The sequence below is a fragment of the Melopsittacus undulatus genome, chromosome 7 (genome assembly GCF_012275295.1).
Source record: "Melopsittacus undulatus isolate bMelUnd1 chromosome 7, bMelUnd1.mat.Z, whole genome shotgun sequence".
Taxonomy (NCBI): Eukaryota; Metazoa; Chordata; class Aves; order Psittaciformes; family Psittaculidae; genus Melopsittacus; species Melopsittacus undulatus.
In genome coordinates, this window is record NC_047533.1 from 64,098,484 (window position 1) to 64,121,411 (window position 22,928).

Sequence of the window (22,928 nt, forward strand, 5' to 3'; positions counted from 1 at the left end):
ATTAATATTTCCATTAGCTGCTTCTCCTGTGGTAGTAGTTTGCCTGTTTCCAAGAAGGTCATCTTTAACTAGGTGATTTTGGCATGATTTCCAGTAAGTTACATGTAAGAAGCAGCAGAAGAAAAAGATAAAAGTGCTCTTTTGCTCTCTCTGTAAAAATAAGGTCCATTTGTCTGAGATGTTCCTCTTAGTAGGTAGTACAAAATTGTAAGTAGGGTACTTCAAGATGAAACTAGAGTAATATCAATGCCGCTTGCATCCTTTGGCCCCTGTAAACAAGAACTCTGTAATGATGGAACTAACCATACAAAAACAAGAACTAGGATGCAGTGCATGAATTATACAGATCACCTGAGAACATGCCTGTTAATGTCTGTCAGTCATGTAGTGTACAGACTTTCTTTAAACATGTGACTGTACTTGACTCCTTGGACAATATCTTTTTTTCTATCAATCTCATTTTTTTAGTTGCCTTATTTTTATTTATCTTGGGCAGGACTGAACCTCTTTTCTTTAAATAAAGGAGATAAAAATTAACCATAGTTATTTTTGGAAAGTTAAAAAAAATAACTCCAAGACTCTGTTAAAGAAAGTCCCTCCAACTTCCCTCACTTCTAGCCCGGTCCTGCAAGCATCTTATAGGTCCGTAGGCCGGAAGACATTTAACTGCACTTTAGTAGTAGTCACATTCATAATGTTTAACTAACTAAAGACAATTTGAAAGCAGCACACTAATTCTTGCAGTTGTTTATGTACCTATAACTTCATTAGCAAATGACGACTATAAAATACTATGTATTTAGCTGCTTTTCCCCATTAAAATTCAGTCCAAGTCTGCCTACAACTATTTTTACTTGATCTCTATCCTGAAGTTGTTTCTTGGCTGTTTCATGTCATGTCATCCACCACAGGAAGCGGGTGAACAATGGCTTGGCATTACAAGCCAAGCAAATCATTGAGGTGAGACTTGTATTGACATGAAGCTTAATCAACAGTACATTGGATCATGAAAACTGAGAAGGAATTGAACAGTGAAAAACTTTATTTACCTTAGAATGCGATGTTAGTCTGTACTAATGGCATTTATTGTGTGTTATGCTTTGAAGAAAGGGGCTGCCTGCTGGATGGCAAGTCATGCCGTTTGCATTTCAGGAGGCAGTCACTCACTTAGTCATGTATAATTGACATAGTTATGAAAATACACTGCTTCTCTTTCCTTGTATTCTTGAGGTTTTGTTTTGCTTTTGTTTTTTGTTTGCTTTTTTTGGAAGAAAAGTATGGCCATGGGAACCAATTAGCAGGCCTAAATTTGCATATTCACTGTGCAACAATGAGACTTGATGTGCACAGCATTGGAGGCAAATGGCTGCTGTTCTCAGTCCTTCCAGCTCATTTACTTTTCTACCATTAGCTTGTTACCTTATTTCTGGATGCTTGGGTCAACCTTTTGTTGCTAGAAGTATTCAGGTGGGCATGTATTTCTGCTGCTTGTGATGGTGCTGACTAGCTCCTTACCTTGCCTTTGAGGGAACTGATACTAACTTGGTGATTCTTGAGGACTTAGTGTGGTAGAGAAATCCATGTGTATAATAAACTACAAGTTCATAGTAAGTAATTGTTTTGAGCCTGAGCTGATCTCATGATAGTTTCAAAAGTCTGTGGTTTGGGTCAGTGAGTAGAACATAGAAGAGCAGTGTTGCTTTAGCACTGATAGAAGTTTGTGGGGGTTTTTTTGTGTTTGGGCTTTTTTTTTTTTAAGTTCAAAACAAATTGCTTCACTTGGAATCCCCTCCACAAGGTTCAGCAGAAGATGGGTCCTTAGTGACTTCAGCTTAGTGAGTGTGAACTATCACAGGCTTATGGCTGTGGTAGGTGCAGTGAGCACTGCAGTGCACAGTCATGTTACTCTGCATGGTTAGGGATAGACTGAACCATTGCTCAGCAAAGCCTGCATCCTGTGACACTGGATTCTAAAATCTGGTTTAGAAATCATGCTTCTTGCACTTGCTCTCCTTTTCCAAATTCCAAATTCCATAGTCCAAATGCAGATGCTCTGCAGGCCATTGGTGCTCCTTCTCCCAAGCTTCTAAAAATAATCAGGAATTTTCCAACTCCATAAACAAGAGTTTGAGCCATATATGGACCTCTTTTTTTTTTATTATTATTCTTATTGCATATTCCTCATCCCCACTGTCTCTCTGCAGTTTTATGAAGCTATAATCCTTTGTCTTTTAGCTCTACCGTATCTCTTGTTACATGACCATGAGCCATTTGGTGCAGGGACAGTCTTCACTACGCTGCAAGAGTACAGAGTGCACTTTCTGCTTTTATTAAACTGCAGTAAATAAGCTGATTCTATCCTAATGCATTATGAAGTAGTCTAAAACTAATTAATTATTCTACTTATGCTCTCTTGAGAATCAGTGTGTATGTGTGCGATTGTCTTTTCCTGTCTGTCCAGGCAAATGGCATGAAGTGTATACATGTATGTGTATGTATGTGTGCAATACTGTTTCTGTTAGTGCAAAGTAAAGTAATATTTTTATCCAAATATAATCACTAGACTTTAGTTATTTTCCCCAGCACATCACTTCTGTTTTTCACTTTAAATTTTCTTTCAAGTTAAATTTTAATCTCCTGATGTTCCTTGAAAGTTTTAAATGTGTCTGTTGTTTGCAGACTCATGCACCAGTGGTATTTTACATTCACAGTGTCTGACACGGCTAATGGCACTTTCTCCTTGGGCATTTATAGAGCTCTTTGTTGATTTGCATACCTGTAGCATTGGGGGGGGGGAAGAGGGGGGGAGGAAGGGGGCATTGTTGTTGTTTCTTGGTTTTGTTTTGTTTTAATTGTGTTTTTATATTTCCATGTGGAAAGAGAAGTGGAGGAAGTAGTATAACTGCAATGCAGTGTCCCACCATTTAGTTTTATTCTGTTGCATGACCTTCTCTTGCAGATAACTGCATGTTTCAAATTGTAATATGAGATATATATTAGACAAGAACAGGAGTGATTTTGAGAAGAAATCAAATGTGTATAGAGTAAGCTTCCAAATCTATACTTCCAGTTGTGCAGGCAAGCAATGGACTGCCCACTGCTGTACTGAGGCCAAACCTCTAATAACAACAATGAGGAGGAATATTTAGTGTTCTAAAGGAAGGGAGACAAGGACTGTGAAAACACAATTGGCTTTTTTATTATTTTTTAATTTTGTTTTACCTGAGCAACATGCCTTTTTGGTTTGTAGCAGTTCATTTGCGAATTAAACTCATTTTGCTCAACCTCTCTTTATACTCTTAACTTCCTCTGGTGTAGTTTTAAATCAGATCTGTTTTATGTAGGTCAGTCTCAGACTTGCAGGTCTCTTTAGCCTTAGAAAAATGTGTCTCCTAAAAAAGGATGGGCAAGATTTTATTTCTGAAAGTCAAATGAATGCAACATTTTCCTTTAAGACTAGAATAACAGCAAAGTGCTGTTGCATATTTATGTCAGCCTGGTAATGAGGTCAACCCCTTGTACGCTTTAGTTGGGACACATTAAGCTGTTGAAAAATTTTCAGTCTCACAAGCACACATTTTACTCTGATTTTTAAAGGCATAGGTGATTTGATAACATCTGTTGTATTCCCTTTCTGCTTGGAAATGCTGTAGTCCATTTGTTGAGTTAGCCTAGTTTGCATGCTGGTTTGACACGGAAAGGAGAAAACAAATGAAATCAAACCACTAAGCTGGAGCAACTCAGGGGAATATTCTTCATCCAGAAGGCAGTTAAGTTCTTCTCATGCATTTCAAAATTATTGTACATTTTTGCTCATAAAAACCCTTTGGACATTGAACCCTTCTTATTTCTTTTGTGTGCTTTGTTAATTAACATAGGCTTCTTTGGTTGCGACGCTATCTGGAATTGGTTCATTTTTTATTGTTCCTTTATTTTATTGTCAGTAATGAATTTGGCTTAGAGGAAATGAAGTAGTGACACATGTAAAATATGAAGAATTATGTCTATTTTGCAAGTTTTTATATAAGAACAAATTTAATTTGTGTAGTTACGAGATGAATGTATTTTAATGAGTCACATATTAAAGAATAATGGTTTCCAACCAAAATAATTATTTAAATTTGAAGCTTGAGGGTAGCTGTATTTTGAGACTTCACTGTAAAAAATGAAAGTTTTGATTTAGCATGGTAAATAAGTATCCATGCCTGAAAAGACTGACATATGTGCTTAACTTGAGTCAGTGTGAAGATTTGGCATGCTCTGACTTAACTAAGGCCTTAAGCTGCATGCAGAAATACAGATGATGTCAAGTTGTGTGAGGAAAATGCAGAGGCAGGGTGCTCCTACCTGTGACATGAGCAGTACTCTGGGGAAGCCTGTGCATTGCAAAGTCCAAAGCCTGCCCTGCCTGAGGGTGGGAGACAATGTCTGTCCGCACAGTGCTGCTCAGGGGTTCTCAGTGTGAAGGCAGTGTGAATTATCTTGGGGAGCTGTACAGCTGTAGTGCCTCCACATGGTATTGTTCCATGCAGCAGGCTAGGCCTTGGGTTGCAGTCTTTCTCCTGGTTGGTGAAATGAGAAGAAGGCTGTTTGGTCTGGTTTTCATTTTTTTTTCTTTCCTATACTAATACAATATGATGACTGTTTTTTTCAACTTCTCAAAGGGTGCCTGTGTTGAGGGGCTTTAGAAGTTTTCCTGCAGCAAGGATCGCCCTAGGAATGTGTCAGTTTTTAATGGAAACATTTTTTTTCTAATATTACTGTTTCTGAAAGTAATTTTTTCTTTTTTTATTGCCAGCCCTCTAGTCACTTTTCTGTGTATTCCTTTGTCCTGCTCCATCACTTCTCATCTTTGCTTCTGAGATTATACACAGTATTACCCCAAACCCGTTTGTTTTCATTCTTTTAATTCTTCTCTGTGATTTTGCAATTCTGCTGAACTTAATCTCATAATTTCCTTTTGCCGATTTTTACTTGGTGGCTGTTGTTCTACCTTGCTCGTTATTATTAAATGATCTGTTACCCTTCTTCCTTTCTTTCAAAAAATCCACTTGTTCAGAATAAGCCAGGGGAGATAGACTGCACCATTAACCTCGGTGTTTTGCTACTAGTGAAAGCTGAAAAGCATTCAGTATCTCTTTGGAGTTTAAACCTTGGTTTCTCCTAAAAGCTAATGAGCAGTACTCTTGGGAGATGTGAATCTGAATTGCTATTTATTTTCCCTTAATTGGAAGTAAACTGTTTGCAGAGATGATAATAAAGGAGTTCATCTGGAACTATATTATCTTCTCCCATATAGTTGAAGAAACGGGACTGATTCTGAATAATTACTCTACAGGACTTGGAAAGGAAAAGTGATATTCAGATTAGTTTCATTATTTTGGCTTAGCAGGAGGTTTATTAATATACTGAGCATGTCCTTCACAGATTATATTAGGAAACAAAGCAGTGTGTTGTGCAATGAGACTGAAGCTCATAAGCAAGGTATTGGTGCATTGTTACAGCCCTTTCTCTCATGGTTCACACACGTAATAATGTCTAGAATAAAAGCTTTGCATATTCATGGGTTCTTCCACCATTTATAGCACTTTTGTGGTGAAAACTTTGCTATTTTAAAGAATTTGGAGAAAATACAATATGCCATATTGTTAGCATTTGGTTTATGATTAGAATCATAGAATGGTTAGGGTTGGAAAGGACTTTAATATCATCTAGTTCCAAACTCCCTGCCATGGGCAGGGACATAGTTGGCAGAATGGAGAGGGAACTAAATGTTTATCAACAACATTTTTACTGAATACATACAATGCTGCAGATGACCCAGTGTGTGGGTTTTTTTCCCTAGGACTTCTGATGGTGGGAAGACAGTTGGTACCATTGAAGTCAATCTTGTGAAGATGGGAGAGCTAGAGGATGGTGAAACAGACCCCATCACAACAGATGCCCAGGATCAAAAGGTAGAAACTCAGTTCATTGTGAGCCTTAATTAGAATTATCAGCTTTGCCAAATACCTAGATTGCTAGTTCCAAATTGGGTTACGGACTTAATAAAAAATTTTCAAAATAAAGTACTATGTACACTTAATATCCCTAAAAACAGTTTTAAATGAAAACCTACAGAGTAATATTCTATCCTTAGTTTCCTAGTCCCTTCCCTTCTTTAGAAAAAAAAGAGCTAATTTTGATCTAACTGAATGTATTTGATGGCTCCTAATCAAAAAATGTTCACAGAGACACCATATATCTTCTTTTTCCCTTGGACATTTTCCCCATTTTCTGCCCTTGAAGTCCATGGATTTTTATGTGCCACCTGTGCCCACAATATTGAAAACCTCGAAAGAATGACAGGCAAACAAGCCAAAGAAGAGATGAATCCCCTTGCAAAGGGGAAGGTTCAGCTGCATTTCATGGGAGCACACAGCGGTGGGGAAAATCAATGGGAGGGATGGCACAGCAATGATGCCTTGAAATGGTAGCATAGAGCAGTGTTGATCAGAAGGTTGTATGTAGGGATTTTAAGTTGGATGCTTATGGTGTGGGGCAAGAGGAAAGATAGAAGGGCTTGCAAAGAGCAAAAATGCTCTTAAGTAGGCAGGTTGTTGCAGGCAAAAGTGGTGGAGGCTGGAGTTGAAGTTGATATGGGGAGAGTGGATTTGAGAGTAATAAAAAAGCAAAGGAAGCAGCATGGAAAGGATGGGCTTTCTCTATGATGACAAGAGGTTTAGGATTGGAGGAGATTCAGAAATGACTGCTCAGAACAAGCAAATAAGAGTTTGAATGATTTGCAGTTAATAAAAAGGTCTGATGGTAACTGACATACCTGTACAGGATTGCCTCCTCCTATCTCTGCGTCTGCAGTCTCATTCTTACTAACAGAATTTTTGCAGCCCTAATATTATGGTGTATTGCTATACACTATGGTGTATTCTGGTATGGGAGGGGGGGGAGGAATTGCATCAGATAATCCTTCAGGGAATGTAAATTTAAGGACCGCATTTTTTTTGTCTGAAAGTAACATGTAAGAATGTAGTTTTGGGGGAATTGTTCTGAATACCTTTCCTGCTCAGCCAAAGCAGTCTGCTTTTGAGCCAGATTCTGAGGATAGGTTTTACACTCCTTTTTTCACCATTCTTCTTAAAAAACTTCAGTGCCCTTTTAAAGCAATAGACAAGTGGGACCAGTTCAAAGAAGCCAACAAACACTGTGAAATCTTTGTGGTTTTGTACTGCAAAACTTCCACAAGATATACAAAATGAACTGCTTTTTAAGCCTTCTCTTTCATTTCACTTTTCTTCTATTTCAAAATGTGGAAAGAAGCTTCCCGCAATTATCTGGGATATAGTGAATGAGCTCTGTCTAGCCTGGGGGAGCCAGAAATAGCATAGCCAGCAGGTCTAGGGAACCGATCATCATCCTGTACTTGACATTGATGAGGCTGCACCTGGAATCCCATGTTCAGTTCTGGGCCTATCACTGCAAGAAAGACGTTGAGGTGCTGGAGTGGGTCCAGAGAAGGGCAACAAAGCTGGTGAAGGGTCTGGAGGATAAGTCTAATGAGGAATGGCTGAGGGAACTGGGTTTGTTTAGTCTGGAGAAGAGAAGGCTCCGAGGGGACCTTATCACTCTCTAAAGCTACCTGAAAGGAGGTTTAGTGAGGTGGCGGTTGATGTCTTCTCCCAAGCAACAAGTGATAGGACAAGAGGTAATATACTCAAGCTGCGCCACGGGAGATTTACATTGGATATTAGGAAAAATTTCTTTACAGAGAAGGTAATTGGGTATTTGAACAGCCTGCCCAGGGTAGTGGTGGAATCACCATCCCTGGAGTGTTCAGAAACTGTGTAGATGAGGTCCCCAGTGATATGATTTAGTGATGGTCTTGGCAGTCCTGAGGTAATGATTGGACTTGATAATCTTAAAGGTCTTTTCCAACCTAGTTGATTCTATTATTCTAGGGTGTTCTAATGCTTGTCAAGGAAGACAAAGGGTCATGATAGCTCCATTTTCTGTGGTCTTTAAAGTATTCCTTACTTTTTATGTATTAGTTGCACCCTGAAGTTTTGGTTACTATGTTCATAGTGAGGATACAATTGTGAGACTGTAAAGTTACTGAGTTATTTAAAAAAATAAGTTCTGAATCAGGTTTGACAATTCATTGGATTAACTATATACAGGGAATTCCTCATGGAAGTGTAAGGTGATAGTTAAATTTAGTCTGAGACACCAACTGGTGGGACAGTACATTGTGTCTTACTCTTTGATTTAAGCTCTGCAACAGAGTATCTAGGATCTGGGGAAGCCCTAGGAGCTCCCTATCACCTCTAGAGGCTATCTGTTGTTTTTTTCTCTGTGGGGGTAGGAGAAGCATTGAAAATGTGCATTTAACATAGGTTTACACTGTTGATTTTGCCATTAGATTTTAATACCTTTATACCCTGATCAAACAAATCTTCCAATTCACTTGTATAACAAATTACTTCAATCACACACTATGAGTACATTTTAAAGACTTTCCGTGGTTTCTGCTTTTCCCTTGTTTAAAAATTAATGGACTGCTTTCTGACACTGCGTGTGAAAACTTCATTGTCACCAGAAAGCTCTCTGAAAGCACAGAACTTGTCAAAAATTATTTTAACCTCTGCTGTAAGAAACCTTTCTATTTTATTATGAAATAGCTGATCATATTTTGCCATTTTCTCTGTGATAGCTCTGATTGTGTTACAGTATAATAGAATGGGAATATAAAGAAGAAAATGTAAATTATAATTAAGAGTTGAGAGGTTACATTATCAGTGATGTTTTTCAGTGTGCCTTTTATAAACTGCTATGAATTTGCTGGTAACACCTGAGTATGTTACATTTGTTGTTGCATTTCTTTTGTAGTGTGCATTGGTTCGTGAATGTACAGCCACTGAAGGCATAAGTGGTAAAGACAATTTGCCTTCATTAAGTGCGGGTAAGTATTCTAACATCATAAAAAAATGTGTTACCATACTATGTCAGATTGTGGAAAAATCACAAAGACTTGGGGCAGAGCTCTTAAAAGGCTCTTCAAATGATGCACAAATTTTTAATATTTTAATGTTTGGTACCTATTTGACAGTATCATTTTACTGAGAAATGCGAAGAAAACTTCCAGAAATATATGACAATTATGCTTTCTGAAACAAGCACTTCTGTGTCTTTACCATTCAATGATTTTCAAGACTGTCAGTGACTACTGTGAGCATGGACTTAACCTGATAGTTTTGTCTTTTAACATTCTGTTAATTATGCATTATTTGTAACTGCATGCCCTGAAAAATTAATCTCTCTCATTGTTGATGAAGTGGCAATTTCAGTTTGATCTGGAAACTCTATGTCCTAAAATGAAGGAAGCTTTTGGCAGGGTGTTCTCGATTCTGGATGAACTCTGGGCTAAAGTGTCCAGTGTTCAACTAGATCTATTTCTCTTTCATTATACTAAGAAATATTACATGCTGATATGCTGCACCATAAAAGTTTTATTAGCCCAAGTTTATGAATCTCCATTACTCTGCAGTAACAATGTCACAAATAAGTTATATGGGTCATCTGAAACCACAGTGCTGTCAAGAATTCTGTGTGTTTGCTGCATACATTTGAGGATAAATGTTACTGAAGTTTTAAAGCCTTTAATGAAACTTGTTCATATGACTTCATTGATAGGACAGACTTTTTAGACTAGCTTTGCAGTCTGAAGGAAGCACTAGAAGCCTTCAAAAAATAGGCTTTTTCATGTATGTATGAATGCTGTGATTTTTTTTCCTGTGACTTGTTGAGACTATAAAAAGCAAGGAAAAAATTCTTCTTCAGAGCTGCCATTTCTTTTCAACAGTTCAACATGACACTAGATATGTTTGTGGAGATGATACTCATTGAGCATTACTAAATACACAGGAACTACATCTGGCTCCAGAAATTCCTGAACTGAAAATCGCTGGAGGCAGGAAGAGTATTTTGCATATTTAGGTGTCTGTTTATGGCTCTTGGAGACAAGATACAGAGCCACTTGAACAGTTTGGCCTAACTCAGTGCAGCCATTCCTTGATTCTGATTCTGTATGTCATCCACATAAGTGGGTCTTAAAGAAATGACATGTCTGTACAGAGAAAATGTTACTGATTCACAGCTGATTTCTTTCAATTTGCTGTCTCTGTTGAGTGAGTTTTATTGGGTTGTTTGTGGGGGTTTTTATGGGGATTTTAGTGGTTTGTTGGGTTAGTTTTTTGGGGGTGGGGGGGTGTTTGTTTTTATTTTTCTGGGGAAATGCCTCAATTTGGGGATTGTATTTTGTTGGAACTTCCAAGGTAGATGCCAATGTTATGATTATAAAAGTCTAGATCACTTTGTCAAGAGTATTTGCACATGATTTTTTTGTTTATCTAGGCAGTGCTTAACATCTCTTCATTTATTGTTCTCATATATAAACACACAATATAAAACCAAAACCCCCACCCAACATTACTAGGGTGGGGTTTTGTTTGGTTTGTTATTTAAAAGAGTTAAGGGGAAAAATCAGAACTGCAGATGCATATGCAATAAATGACAGCACACAGGATATTGGAAAGAGTTTTCAGTCACAGGAAGTTTGTTTTAGTAAACACATACTCTTCAGTCTGTTTCCTGTAGTTGTGACTTCCTCTTCTCACTCCAGCATTGCCTCCACTTCCTTGCTGACACCTGGCACTGGTTCCAGGTTTTGTCAGTCCCAGTCTCTTTACTGAATTCCCAGTTTCTTTTCTTATAAAATTTTAGCTCTCCTTTTATATTCTCAGCATTTTTGCCCACCCAGTCAGACTTCTTCTCCAGCACACTGCTGTGACTGTGCTTCCTGTGGATCAAATTCCTGTGTTGTCTGGAGACTGGCTTTCTCACATGGGTAATTCAGTGTTGCCCTTAAGCATATGCAGTAGCTCTGCCCCAGAGCATATTCATCCCCTCTGTATGAGTGTCATGAGCACAGTTTTGGTGGTGTTAGAAACTGGGAAAGATGCAAGAATTTTCAGTAAAGGTAGAACCTTGGTTCATATAGGTGTAAAGTTCAAATTTTGAGTTTTTACATACTGAATTTTCTCTCCCAATGCTTATGTTGTCATATATGGTGAAATTGCACATCTCTGTAAAAGATCTACTGTCAGAATTCAAGTTTATAAAGCACAGAATTTTCTGTTGTAGATTTCTGGCCTCATTCTTTGCAGCTGGAAATTTCAGAAAATAATCAGTTTAAGCTGGACAAATTTGTGTGGCAGAATTAGAGGCAATCAAAAACAGGGACTGAAGGGAAAGCAACAATATTGGTAATATAGTACAAGTACATTGCCGGCAACCTGATAACATCAGCGTTGCCTGCACTACTTTCCCTGCTGTGTACACACAGAACTATTACAGTGCAGTATATATTCCATATAGTTATGTATTTAGTACATGTGTATATTGTTGTAAAAAATCCTTTTTCTATCTCCTGTGGTTTATCAGGCCTTCAAAACTATGCAACTGAAAAAATACCCCTGTGTGAATCTTTAAGTCTGTAGGAATAGATGCACACTGGCATTCCTCTGAAATTTAAATCTTAATATAAGGAACTCAAAGCACTCAAGTGAATTATGAGGCACTTATCGAGTGAGTGGGAATGAGTATCATATTTCAGAGGCTTATCACTATTCCATTTATACCCCAAGAGATTAACTTTGTGTGTCTTGAAATTCAGTTATTTGTTTATAACACTGGAGAGTTTGCTGATTGTTTGCATGTAAACAAATTGCACTTTGCAATAAAAAAAAAAGAATAAAAGTAATGGAAATTAAGCAGAAACTAAGAAAATTTTAATTATTCTTCCTGAGGTTATATGCATAATACACCTATGTGGCAAAGGAAGATGTAGCCAGAAACACTGTTAGTAAATTAATATATGGCAGGAGTGTGTTTTGATGCATGTTCGATAGGGAACAAAAATGAAAAAGTATTCAATCTTTTATTATGTTTTCATTTTGCTTGCAGGAGAAGAAGTGTGAAGGATATTGCATGGAATAAAACCACAGAGGTCTTTAAATTTAAAAATGAGAATTTCCAGAAATATGTCTGGTTAAATATATGGCATTGGCTTTTAGACTTCATTGCTGTAGAGAAAGGCTTTTAGAATAGGTTTTTCTCTTTTTAAGCACGGCAGTTCATCTGTTGGGTTGGTTTTTTTTTCAGTGTTTTTCATGTTCACTGACTAAATATAGGAAGGATTACCTTTATGAAGCTGTGAGTCATTTTAATAACTACTTTTTATAAAAACCAAATCTAGTCTTGCCATTCTTACTATTTGGTTGGTTTTACACGCCTTCTGGACTTTGTTTTCAGTTGACTTGTAATTAGAAAGCAATTATTGTTGTACTTGGAAAGGAAAACATAAGATTTTTATGGAAACACATGATGTCAAATATTTTGCAGCTTCTGCTGATAATCTCAAGCTTTAGTGATTCTTAAAATAAGGGTTTTTTTCTCAGTTTTTAAATGCAATTTTCTTCATAACCCATGGAGAGATGTTTTGGCTATATATATATATGTATATATATATATATTTTTTTTTTTTAAACTTACAGCACATTTGAGATTATCCCCATATCCCCATCTGAAAATTCAGACTTGGAGGTAGTACTTGAATTGTGTTTTAATGGTTCTAACTATGATAAAAGTCATAACTTTTTGATCCGCATTTTCAAAGTTATTCCTGGTCTCCCTTACTGTTGTGGTGCAGTTCTGCTGGGGTTTTTTTATGTGGCTTTTTTTCCCCCCTGTGGTGGTTGTGGTAATGGTGGGGAGATAGGAGGAAAGGGATTGTGGAGCTACGTATGTGTGTTAGGTTCTCACAGACAAATGTGAATTTTCAGTACAAATTTAAGGGCTGTTCTTGGAAATACATCCTTTGATAACTTCTTAGGAACTAAATATAATAAGGTAAAATAGAGAAAAGAGCCTTTTGTGCGTGTGGCATCATAATTTGAAATATCCTAATAAAAAATCTTAATAAAAATATCCTAATATTAGAAATATTGTAATAAAAAATTATCAACCTGCTATGGTGGAATTAAAAACAAAAAAATACAACAACCCCACACACACATACAGAAAAAATGCCACCCACACAACAAAGACAAAATCACCATTAAATCAACATCTGTGTTTTGGCAAGTGTCTCTTTAAGGGCAGACCTGAATTAGCCCTTACTTTCCTGAGCCATCCCTGACATGTGAAGATTGTTATTCCCTGTCTTGTTACTGGAAGATGATTGGTGCCGTATATTTACTTAGTGGATTTACAAAAGCTGTCAATAATATTGACAAAGCTGATTTTGTTAATTAGAAGTATCTCAGCAAAAAAGGAGGAAAATAAGAAAGCATTACAACATATTTTAATCAAGTAATATAATAAAGCCCAGACAATAAGGTTTAAGTTGATCATAGGCAAAGGACTCGGATGGGATTTTTTTTTTGTCGTAGACACTAGTTAGGTCTTTGTGATGAGATTTCTGGAGCTGTATAATGTGTGTTAAGATACTTGCACATTGAAGTATTTGGGGTATTAATAGTAAAGAAAAATTGCTGTTATTCAGCATGTTATGCCATAGCTATCAAGCATCTATAGGGCCTATTTCATAACAGTAAGTTAGAACTTAGTTTTTGTAAGTAAAATCGCTGCTAAGTAAAGGAAAAATGCCTCTAAAAAGACTTCCAGTTTCTCTTCAAGTTTAGTCTTGTTTTAGGCCTTTCCAAAAGGACTTCCATTAAAAACAGTTTGATTAAATAGACAAGACAGTTTGTGTACGTTCAAAAACTTGGTCTGTGTTTTTCATTCCCCATAAATAAGCCTACCTAAGCAGTAATGGTGGAAGTGAGTTCTGAAGCTAAAATTTCTATTAGTAGATGTCATTTTGACAGCAACAGTTTCCTTGCAGCACACATGGGAAATGCATTCCTAGGAGTTATAGACCATTCGGTGGCAGATCAATTGGAGCCTGCTCTGAGGCAACTTTTTCCAGAAGGCTGATAGAAAGGTACTGTTGGAGGATTTGGATGGCTGTCCAAAGTCATTCTGAGTTGTATGATGTGTGTGTTGAATGGCAGTCATTTGTCTCCGAGTAAGCTTGTCAGATCAAACTTCTCTTTCTCAGCTTTTTCCTCATTTGCTCTTTCTGCAAAATTAGTTAAGAGTAGGGAGGAGGGGAAAAAAAAATGAAGGAAGGAAAGAAGAGAATAGGAATTTCTCACCTTTATTATAGCCCATCATTGTAAGATCTGAAGGGAAACACAGCTAACACATGAGAGCTTTAAGATAAAAAATACAGTGGGTTTTTAAGTAAGACTTTCCAAGACATCAAGTAACGTGATTTTCCTATGTCAAGATAGACACTGAGAACAGTGTGTGTAACATATTTATAGGTTTGTTATACTTATTTTTATGTAGCAGCAGTCTATTGATGAAGTCAGTGGTCAGGTTGACTATAAAATGACATCCTTTTTACCACATCAATGGTCAAGTTTCCATTAATGCAGATGCACACCATCTGTATTAGTGACTTCTATGTGTGCATGTCATGGAGACAATGTATTAGGTATAGCTAAACTGAAGCATGATTCACTTGTCCCATACAATTTATTAGCAATGTGAGTGATTCTAGCAGATGGTGAGCAATGGCATTGACTGTATGTGAGTTCATTGTCTCTTTCTGCATTTCATTTTTTCCAACTGTAGCCAAAGTGTAAGAATAGAGACCATAATTTACATTCTCACTACACTGAAATGCTAAATTCATAGGATACCTACTGTGCAGGGAAAACATGATTTATCTACTCTACTAGTAATACTTTGTCCTCCACATGCTGCTATAATAAATTAAATAACAATCTAATGTTTTTAATAGAATTGTAATGGTTCTAAAATTAACTCTGGAAGCAAGGCAGGAAATAATGTATTATTTTGGAATATAATTTTTGTCATAAATTTTCAGAGAGTCATATAACCACAGTAAAGTAATGATATAATTTTTCCTCTCTGCAGTGTTAAAAAACCCAATCTGTAAGTTATATAGATTCCCTACTTCTGACAACAAGTGGATGCGTATCCGGGAACAGATGGCTGAGACTACCCTCTCTTTCCATGTTCCGAAAGAGCTGATCAATCTGCACATAAAGGAGGATATGAGAAGGTAAGGAAGAAGAAGTAGCAACGGCAAATAGTAGATTTTATTTTTCTGAGTTGCAAAAATGTAAGTGATAAAAAATATTTAGTATGAAATAGGCAAAATACAGGAATCATTTGGCTGCTAAGAACTTACAGCAGTAACTGAACAATAGCATAGATTGCTCAGAATTTTTAGGACTTCAGGGACTTCATAAATTCTGAACAATGAAGTGTGCTAAAGAGCAGTTATGACATTAAATGTGTAAACATAAGCATTGGTTAACAGTGTAAATGTTCTGAAAAGTTAACCATTTATGCAGAAACTACACATTACAAGGGAGTGAACTACATTGTAGTGTGTTTAGCTTTGTGTCTGGGCAGTGCTAACGTCACAGGCAAACATTATGCAAGTAAGGGAAAATAGCATGTTTGTAGTTAACAAAGGAGCACTGAAAATATCAATCACATTCCTCTGACTAATGTAAATTAGTTGGCATAAGAAAAGGATACTGAAGTAACTGAAGTTTGAAGTCTTTGTTTACATTTTGTCTTGTAACCAGGAGGGACATCTGAGGATCATTACAGTATGTACAACTTGGGGATAAAAGAGGATAAGGAGGACAAGCGTCCCAAAATCCTTTGTCCCATTTCTGACTGCAGCAACTAGAATGGTAGCCTGTCCTTGAATATGTGTGAGTTGTGCTGATACAGCTATGGAAAAAAGCAGTGTTTTAAGCAGTCCAGGGCTTTCCTGAAAACATACTTTCTTTTTCTAGTGAGAATGGGTGGTATAGAGAAATGTATTGCTCCTTTCCCCATGAAAGTCGCTTCACAAATAGGTAGGCATTTGGTCTCATGTGTGAGATTAACGCTGTGAGCCACTACTGATTTCCAAAGCCACGCTGTGCACTTTCATGCAACTCCCTTCATCAGAGAGGGTTGCTCATGGTTGTTTATAGCGGCTGTTTGTCCTGCAATAGGAGGTTCTTTTCTCTTTTTTTATTCACCCCATCTGCTGCTTCTATATGATCTTTTTATGCCAATATAACAGCATGGGGGAGACCACAATCTTGCTTTTAATAAAGTCAGTGAACAGATACATACTTAGCATGGTGATGATGGCTTATAAAAATCATATGAATTGTTATAATGCTTCTTTTTATTCATTTATTACTGTGTTTATGCATTTATGGCCTGATCTTGTTTGATAATACTAACATGTAAGGCTTTTTTAGTAAGCAATAAAAATAGATTATGCTGACTTGCACAGTTCATCCACTTCCTAGATTTTCATTTGCCCCATGGGTAAATGCCTTTTAAATGTTAGAGGATTACTTTAACCACTTTTACTACTACTGCGCTATTATCTCCAAAGGCATAATGCAAGTAATGGCACTGGCTGTTACTTCATATTATAACATTCACCTCCTTGGATAAAGTCATAGTAAAGAATCACCATAGATTGGGCCTTTTTAAGTGGTTATTCAATACTTACCAATATAAAGAAAGGCTTTGAGGAAGAAACTGAAGTAAAAGTTGCTCAAAGATTGAGTTGTTTTGATTTTCCTGACTGCCAAAATGTGGTTTGAGCATTGTAGAAACTGTGGGTGTGAGAAAAAGAGAGGCACAGTGATTATGTTGATATGAGGGAGGAGGTAAGACCAACCAAGAGGAGCAACAACTTGCGGTAAAATACCAGTAGATGGTGGGAATAGGGGCATCTGTGTTACCTATCATCATATAAGTGTGTAGGTTGGAGCTTCAGTTTTGTACAGGCTTTGCTTATTGAAATAAATGCAAAGATGTGCAATTATTGCAAAATCTTGTGGACTCCTTACATTGTTAAACTGATAGAATGATGTTAGAAGTATATTATTATGTTAGTTCTTGAACTTGTGCAAAACTTAGGTTGCAGCATCTTGAGGCTATTCTCTTCTGAAGTATTCTTCTCTGCATCTTTTTTCCCCAGTTGGTATAAAAGAATAAATATTTTTTGTCTCAGAGGTAATTTCTTATCATCCTCAGTCTATTTCATTGTATTCCTACTCTGGCTTCAATGAAGCAATTGTCTATAAAAAAAATTATCCAAGTGAAGTGTTAATCCCATTCAGTGTTGTATTTTAAATTTGTAATTTGAATTCCCTTATTGCATAGCTCCTAAGATTGTTTATCTCTTGTATTCACTGTTAACCAAACCTTTTCATTTACTGATGTGCTAGTCTGAAGTATGTAACTTCTAAGGATGTTTAGCTTTGCTTTTCAGTATGAGATACTATTTTTAAAGGTATGCATGCATTACAGATTTTATCCTTCAAACCTCCCTGGAAGAAGTTTTAATAGGAGTTATGTGATCATTTTTGTTGTTATAACAATGGTCATACAGTTTGCTTTGCTGGTTTTATTAAGGAATTATTTCTATTTCCTCTGTAAGGTTTTTCAGTGAGTCCTTTCCCTAGTCTTTAGTATTTCTTTATACAAATCTCATCCAGATACTTTGCACCTGTCATGCATGATTAGCCAAGTAGTTCTTTGAATCTAGTTGTTAGAAGAAAGACTTAGTAGTTCACAATCGTTGTTCAGAAGATTGGTTGGCCCATATAAGCTAAGCTTGCAGGTGTAGATTTAATTGGTGTTGCACTAGATAGCACAGCAGCAGAATTAGGCTATAGTGGAGGCTGCAGTACAGGCTCTTTCAGCTTTGCCACCACTTTTGAGTCTCTTGGAACCAAACTCAGCTTTGACTGAAAGGAAATTCCACCAAGTTACAGCTGAATTTGGCCCATGGCATTTGTGGTCACAACCGATAAACAGATTTCAAGGATAAATTGCTGAACTTTGCTTGAACCCTCTCTCCAGACTACAAAGCACGCTGAAGCTTTCCTTCTGCATCAGGAATGGCTGTCCTGTCCCAACTCCAATAGCCTTTTCTTGTACAAATCTGTGCTGTTTGTCTGTTTTCTGATTTCTTTCTTGTAACATTACAGGATGAGAACAAAGTTCAGACCGTCTGAAAGATGTATATTTTTGTACTATCTTTTAATACACAACTTCCATAGAGCAATGGAGCCCCAGCCAAAAGTGCTGTGTACTGGGAATAGGCATTGCTTTTTCTGGGCCTTTGCATGATATTTTTTACATGATTGATTTTTGAGCAATTGCACTGCAAAAACATTGTATTAATAAGAGGTAATAGCATTAAGAAAAAAAACAAAAACAGTTATTCTAAGTAAACTTACCGTGAATTTTGAAGGTGTTTGAACCAGCCACATTTAGACAGGCACTGTTAATATGCTATCTACTTAAGGACATTGAAAACCTAAGTAAGGTTTTCAAGTAACTACCTAGCACAAATATTCACTTAGTAACTAAGTAAATACCTAGCACAAATGTTCAAAGAAGTAATTTTTCCAACACTTAAAAAATGTAGCTCAACTACGTGCATGTGCATGGTGGTGCATGCATTTTACATGCATTTTAGTTTGTTATTGGGTGTTTAAAGTTGTAGTGCAGTCTCAGTGGCTGCTAAAATTTCCGGGTGTTATATCTGTGCACAGCATGCCCTGGTCCATACTGAGCAAATGATATAACTTGTAGGCCTTATTAGAGCCTCCCACATCATTGTGAAGGACAAAAAGCCAAAGCAAAAAAAAAATCTCTTTCTCAAGATTATAATTATTTTAACACACTCAAATTTATAAGAAGCGTTTGAATTTTTACATTGTTAACTAGAGATTTTGCACTTAGCAATACTCATCTGTGGTCCTAATAGCACCAAGTTGGGTGCAATTTTGTCAGTTCATGTCAGTGGGGGTGCAGAGAATATAAATTAGAGGCATTAACGCAATTAGAAAAGCTTTGTGCAGTTTTAATATGTTGCTCATGTCATAAAGATTATCACTGTTTATTTTGGATGAGGCACTCTGATTAATATATTGGAGAAAAAACAGTAACCCACAAAACTGTTTAAATGCTTGAGTAATAATGCAATTAATAATGTGATTTATCTTGTCACATGTGAGTCCAAGTTGAAAGAAATTAAGTTATAAATATAAGCTGTGAGAATAAAATGGTTTTGCTTGTATCATACAGCTAAAGCAACATTGTCTTGAGCCGATTCTAGTGTTTCTTGATGAATTGATAGAATTTAAAGAACAACTGAAGAACCCTAAAACAATTCTATACAGCATAGCTAAAATATACGATTAAAGTGTAAATTCCACAGGTACCATTTAGAGTATTACTGAATTTGAGACTCTTTGCAAAGTGTGATGCGGATTATCCTCTGCTATTAAATGTGAATCACAGAATTAACCTCAAATGACCATGCTGTTTGAAGATCTCGAATCTTTCAAAGATAAACCCAAGCAATAAAATATCCAAGAAAGGGCAAATTTTAAAGCAGGAAGGAAGAGATGAGTTTAATTTAGTTTGTATATTGTCTACACTTTTGAATAATAAAAAGAGGATAGTGATAGGTGGAAATGCAAAAGGAATGTACAACCTTCATCTTTTGGGAACAGTATAAAATTTTCTTAAGCCTTTAAAAATCCCAGTTAATTTTCCATATATATATATATATATACATATATATATATATATAAAAGAAACAGGTTTTAAAGTATTTTTAATGTGTGTGGTGGCTTGTGTTTTTGGGGTGGTTTGGATTTGGTGTTTGCTTCTTTTGTTTCTTAAACAAATGTTGAATGCAGGAGATAGGCAGAACCTACATTTTAGTTTTTACTTAGCTGTCAGGTCAGGTTTACCAGAACCTGAAAGTTTTGGGAAAATCAGTAAGAAAAAATAAATAAAAAAAAAAGGTTCTATGTAAAACTTATTAGGAAAGAAAGAAAGTATCTTTTTATTCACTTTTTTTTTGTGGTAGCTTCTCCATAAGAGATTAAATCCTCCTTAGTAATTACTTACCTGTTTGAGAAACATTATAGTAAAAAGGCTGCAATTCTTTTATTTCTTGGGAAAATGTTATATTTCTTGGGAGAACATTTTGATGGGTAACTGCCTGTACATCACAGGACAATAACTTGTGGTAAAGTAAAATGAGAGTAATTTTGTCAGTTTCTGTTCTACAAAAAAAAAAAAAAAAAAAACAACAAAACCAAACCATAATAAATTTAAAAAAAGGTTTATCTATAAACATGTACACTTTAAAGAAATTTTTTTTAGAGAAAAGTAGTTCCCATGTTCCTTTCCTTAAAAGAAAGCTTCTAAGCTTCCTTTATTTTTAAGTGATATTTATAAGTGGTTGAGTCAAGTCCTAAAGCTTATGGTGTATATTTACTCCAAAGCTCTTGTATTTCTAACTTTATAAAACTTGCTGATATGATATGCAGATATGTCTCATCTTGGTTTGAATCCTGCTAAGCACTTTGCTTCTGATGTTTTCTGAAAGTGGATTTCAGAAGCTAATTTTTCTTAGTGGAGGCAAAAATTACTTTCTTTTTTCAGATTTGAACTTGTCATGTTTGCTTCACTGGGACATGCAAGACTAGATTTTTGAAGCTGAATGAATCAAAAACTACTACTTTGTCTTCATACAGCATTTGTGGTTTGTGTGCTTTTATCATATGTCCTCTTAATTATCTCTTCTTTGTGTAATTACACTGATCTTTTCAACTTCATCTTTCGATTTGGGAAGATTTGTGCTATGTCCTTAATGATGCAAACGGCTATTCCTGCTGTTCCCTTTTCTGCAACAGAATAATTGAATCCAAAGCAGTTCATTGATGGTATGTCACCTTCTGAATCATCTTGCTCGTCTTAATATCTTGCTCATCTTAATATCTTGCTGCTGGTTTTTTTGCTTTGTTTTGATTTAACTGTCACTAACCACAGGTTTTCACTATACTTTCCACAGTGGTGTCTGGGCTGTTGAACCTAGTTGTTTTGCAGAACAAGTTCATTTGGAACATAATTTCAGCATGGCACAAAGCACAGACTGATTAAGTAGAAATTATTTGTTCCTCTTTCATGTACTTTTAGTAGTTTACTATAATCATGTACCTAAGGTGTTCTCAAAAAAGAAAAAAAATAAATGTGAGAGTTGATAAATCAAAAGGCAGAATATTAGTCTGAGCCTTGGGTACTCAACCATCATTTCATAATGGGCTTCACAGAACATTTTCTTGGAACAAGAAAATTGCATGTAGTTTTACTTTGAGTCTAATGGCAGCAGTATTTAACTGCTACTATTGTCAGAAATGTATCTAGTCATGCTGTGTTGGATGCCCTGGTGCAGTTGTTCATAAAGAAAAGCATAGCTGTTTCAGTCCATGCATGGATCCTCTTAAACCACCCTGCATATCCGTGTAACAGCTTGTGCAGTGACTGTAATTCCATCAGCAGGGAGAAGTGGGGTAAAGCTCGAGTTTCCTAAAGGGCAAAGTGCCCATGAATTGTAGCTGAATAAATCAGTAAGGCATTCAGAGTAAGAGAAGTTGTTGATTTTAAATAAGAGTCTAGAATGAAGGTTTATGACAGTTCTAATAGTGCTGTTGGATCCTGAGGAGTCTTATAACTTACTCTTAGACTTTTTCATCACTTCAAAATTGTGTTGTGATAGCATCAATGATCATTAATCTTTATAGTAACACTCACTGTGGTATGCAGTGCTTTCAGCAGACCAGGATCCATTACAGAATTTTTCTGCCATAATGTCACAAAAGAGTTTTGAAGAAAGAGTAACAGGTAGAGTTCAGATTTTTTTTAAATGGAGAACTGCTTCTAACCATAATGGGAAGTGCTCAGTAAAAGCTGGCATAATTTGTCTACTAAAAGAAAAAATGGATATGAAAAACAGAAAATACCCGAGAAAAGCATAAAAATAAGCTGATTAGCTGATGTTTGAAGTGGACTAAGATGGATGGGACAGACTGTTTACATCCCCATTATGGTTAGGTACAAATGAGGCAAGATTATGCGAAAGCCACCAAGGAAGATGCTGAAGTAATCAAGGGAAGACACAAAGTTGAGGCACCCTCCTGGGTGGGAATTTGTTGTACATTGACAGAAGAGACTATCCAGGAGACAGCTTGAGGAACTGGACAGCAAGATGTAGACAAAACTTGTTTTTCATTCTGTAAAAAGAGCTGAAGTTGATGCTAAGCACCAGATCTGTCATGATGATGTGTACAGTTACTTGGAAAATACTTTGAGAGGAGATTTGCAGTGCAAGAAGATGATGATAAATCACTCTATTTTATATTTACACAATATTGAGTTTGCACTGAGCTTACTGCTTTGTTGACAAGCTATTAAAAATTCCATGGCTCCAAAAGGTGAATCACTAGCTGATTCCCCTCTGTACAGCCAATATCTATTATAAATATTAATTTTCTTTTATAGCACAGTTTTCGTTTGGCACAATTATTGGTTGAAGCGTGTTTTTTAAAGTTATTCAGTTAAATAAGTTCTGTTATAAATATTATTAAAACAAAGATTTTTAAGATTGCTGTTGTGGGTATTAGTGCAAACTATAAACTTCCACATTTGAAAAATGTTATGTTTCTTCAATCTGTTTGTTTACTTTTGGGACGGGCCCTTCAAAACAATGATGATAAAGCTTGGTACTATGGAGTGTTGTTGATGGAGCATAGATATAGGAAAAATAATTCTTTTTCCAGCCATAACTCAGAGTTTTACTGAGCAACAAAAGCAGTGACAAATAGTAAGAAATCATAAGACACAGATACTATCTAAATCCTCTGTCTTACATGTTAGTATTTGGG

The 22,928-nt window shown here is 36.3% G+C and overlaps 1 protein-coding gene across 1 annotated transcript in view; it reads left to right on the plus strand.

The window, feature by feature from the left end:
• The window catches only part of INPP4B (inositol polyphosphate-4-phosphatase type II B), a 200,052-nt gene that overhangs the window by 84,673 nt on the left and 92,451 nt on the right, over positions 1-22,928 (plus strand). Inside the window, exons 8-10 of the mRNA XM_034065005.1 lie at positions 5,846-5,957; positions 8,884-8,956; positions 15,064-15,211. Coding sequence (XP_033920896.1) covers positions 5,846-5,957; positions 8,884-8,956; positions 15,064-15,211 — 333 coding nt within the window. The remainder of the gene's footprint in view (positions 1-5,845; positions 5,958-8,883; positions 8,957-15,063; positions 15,212-22,928) is intronic.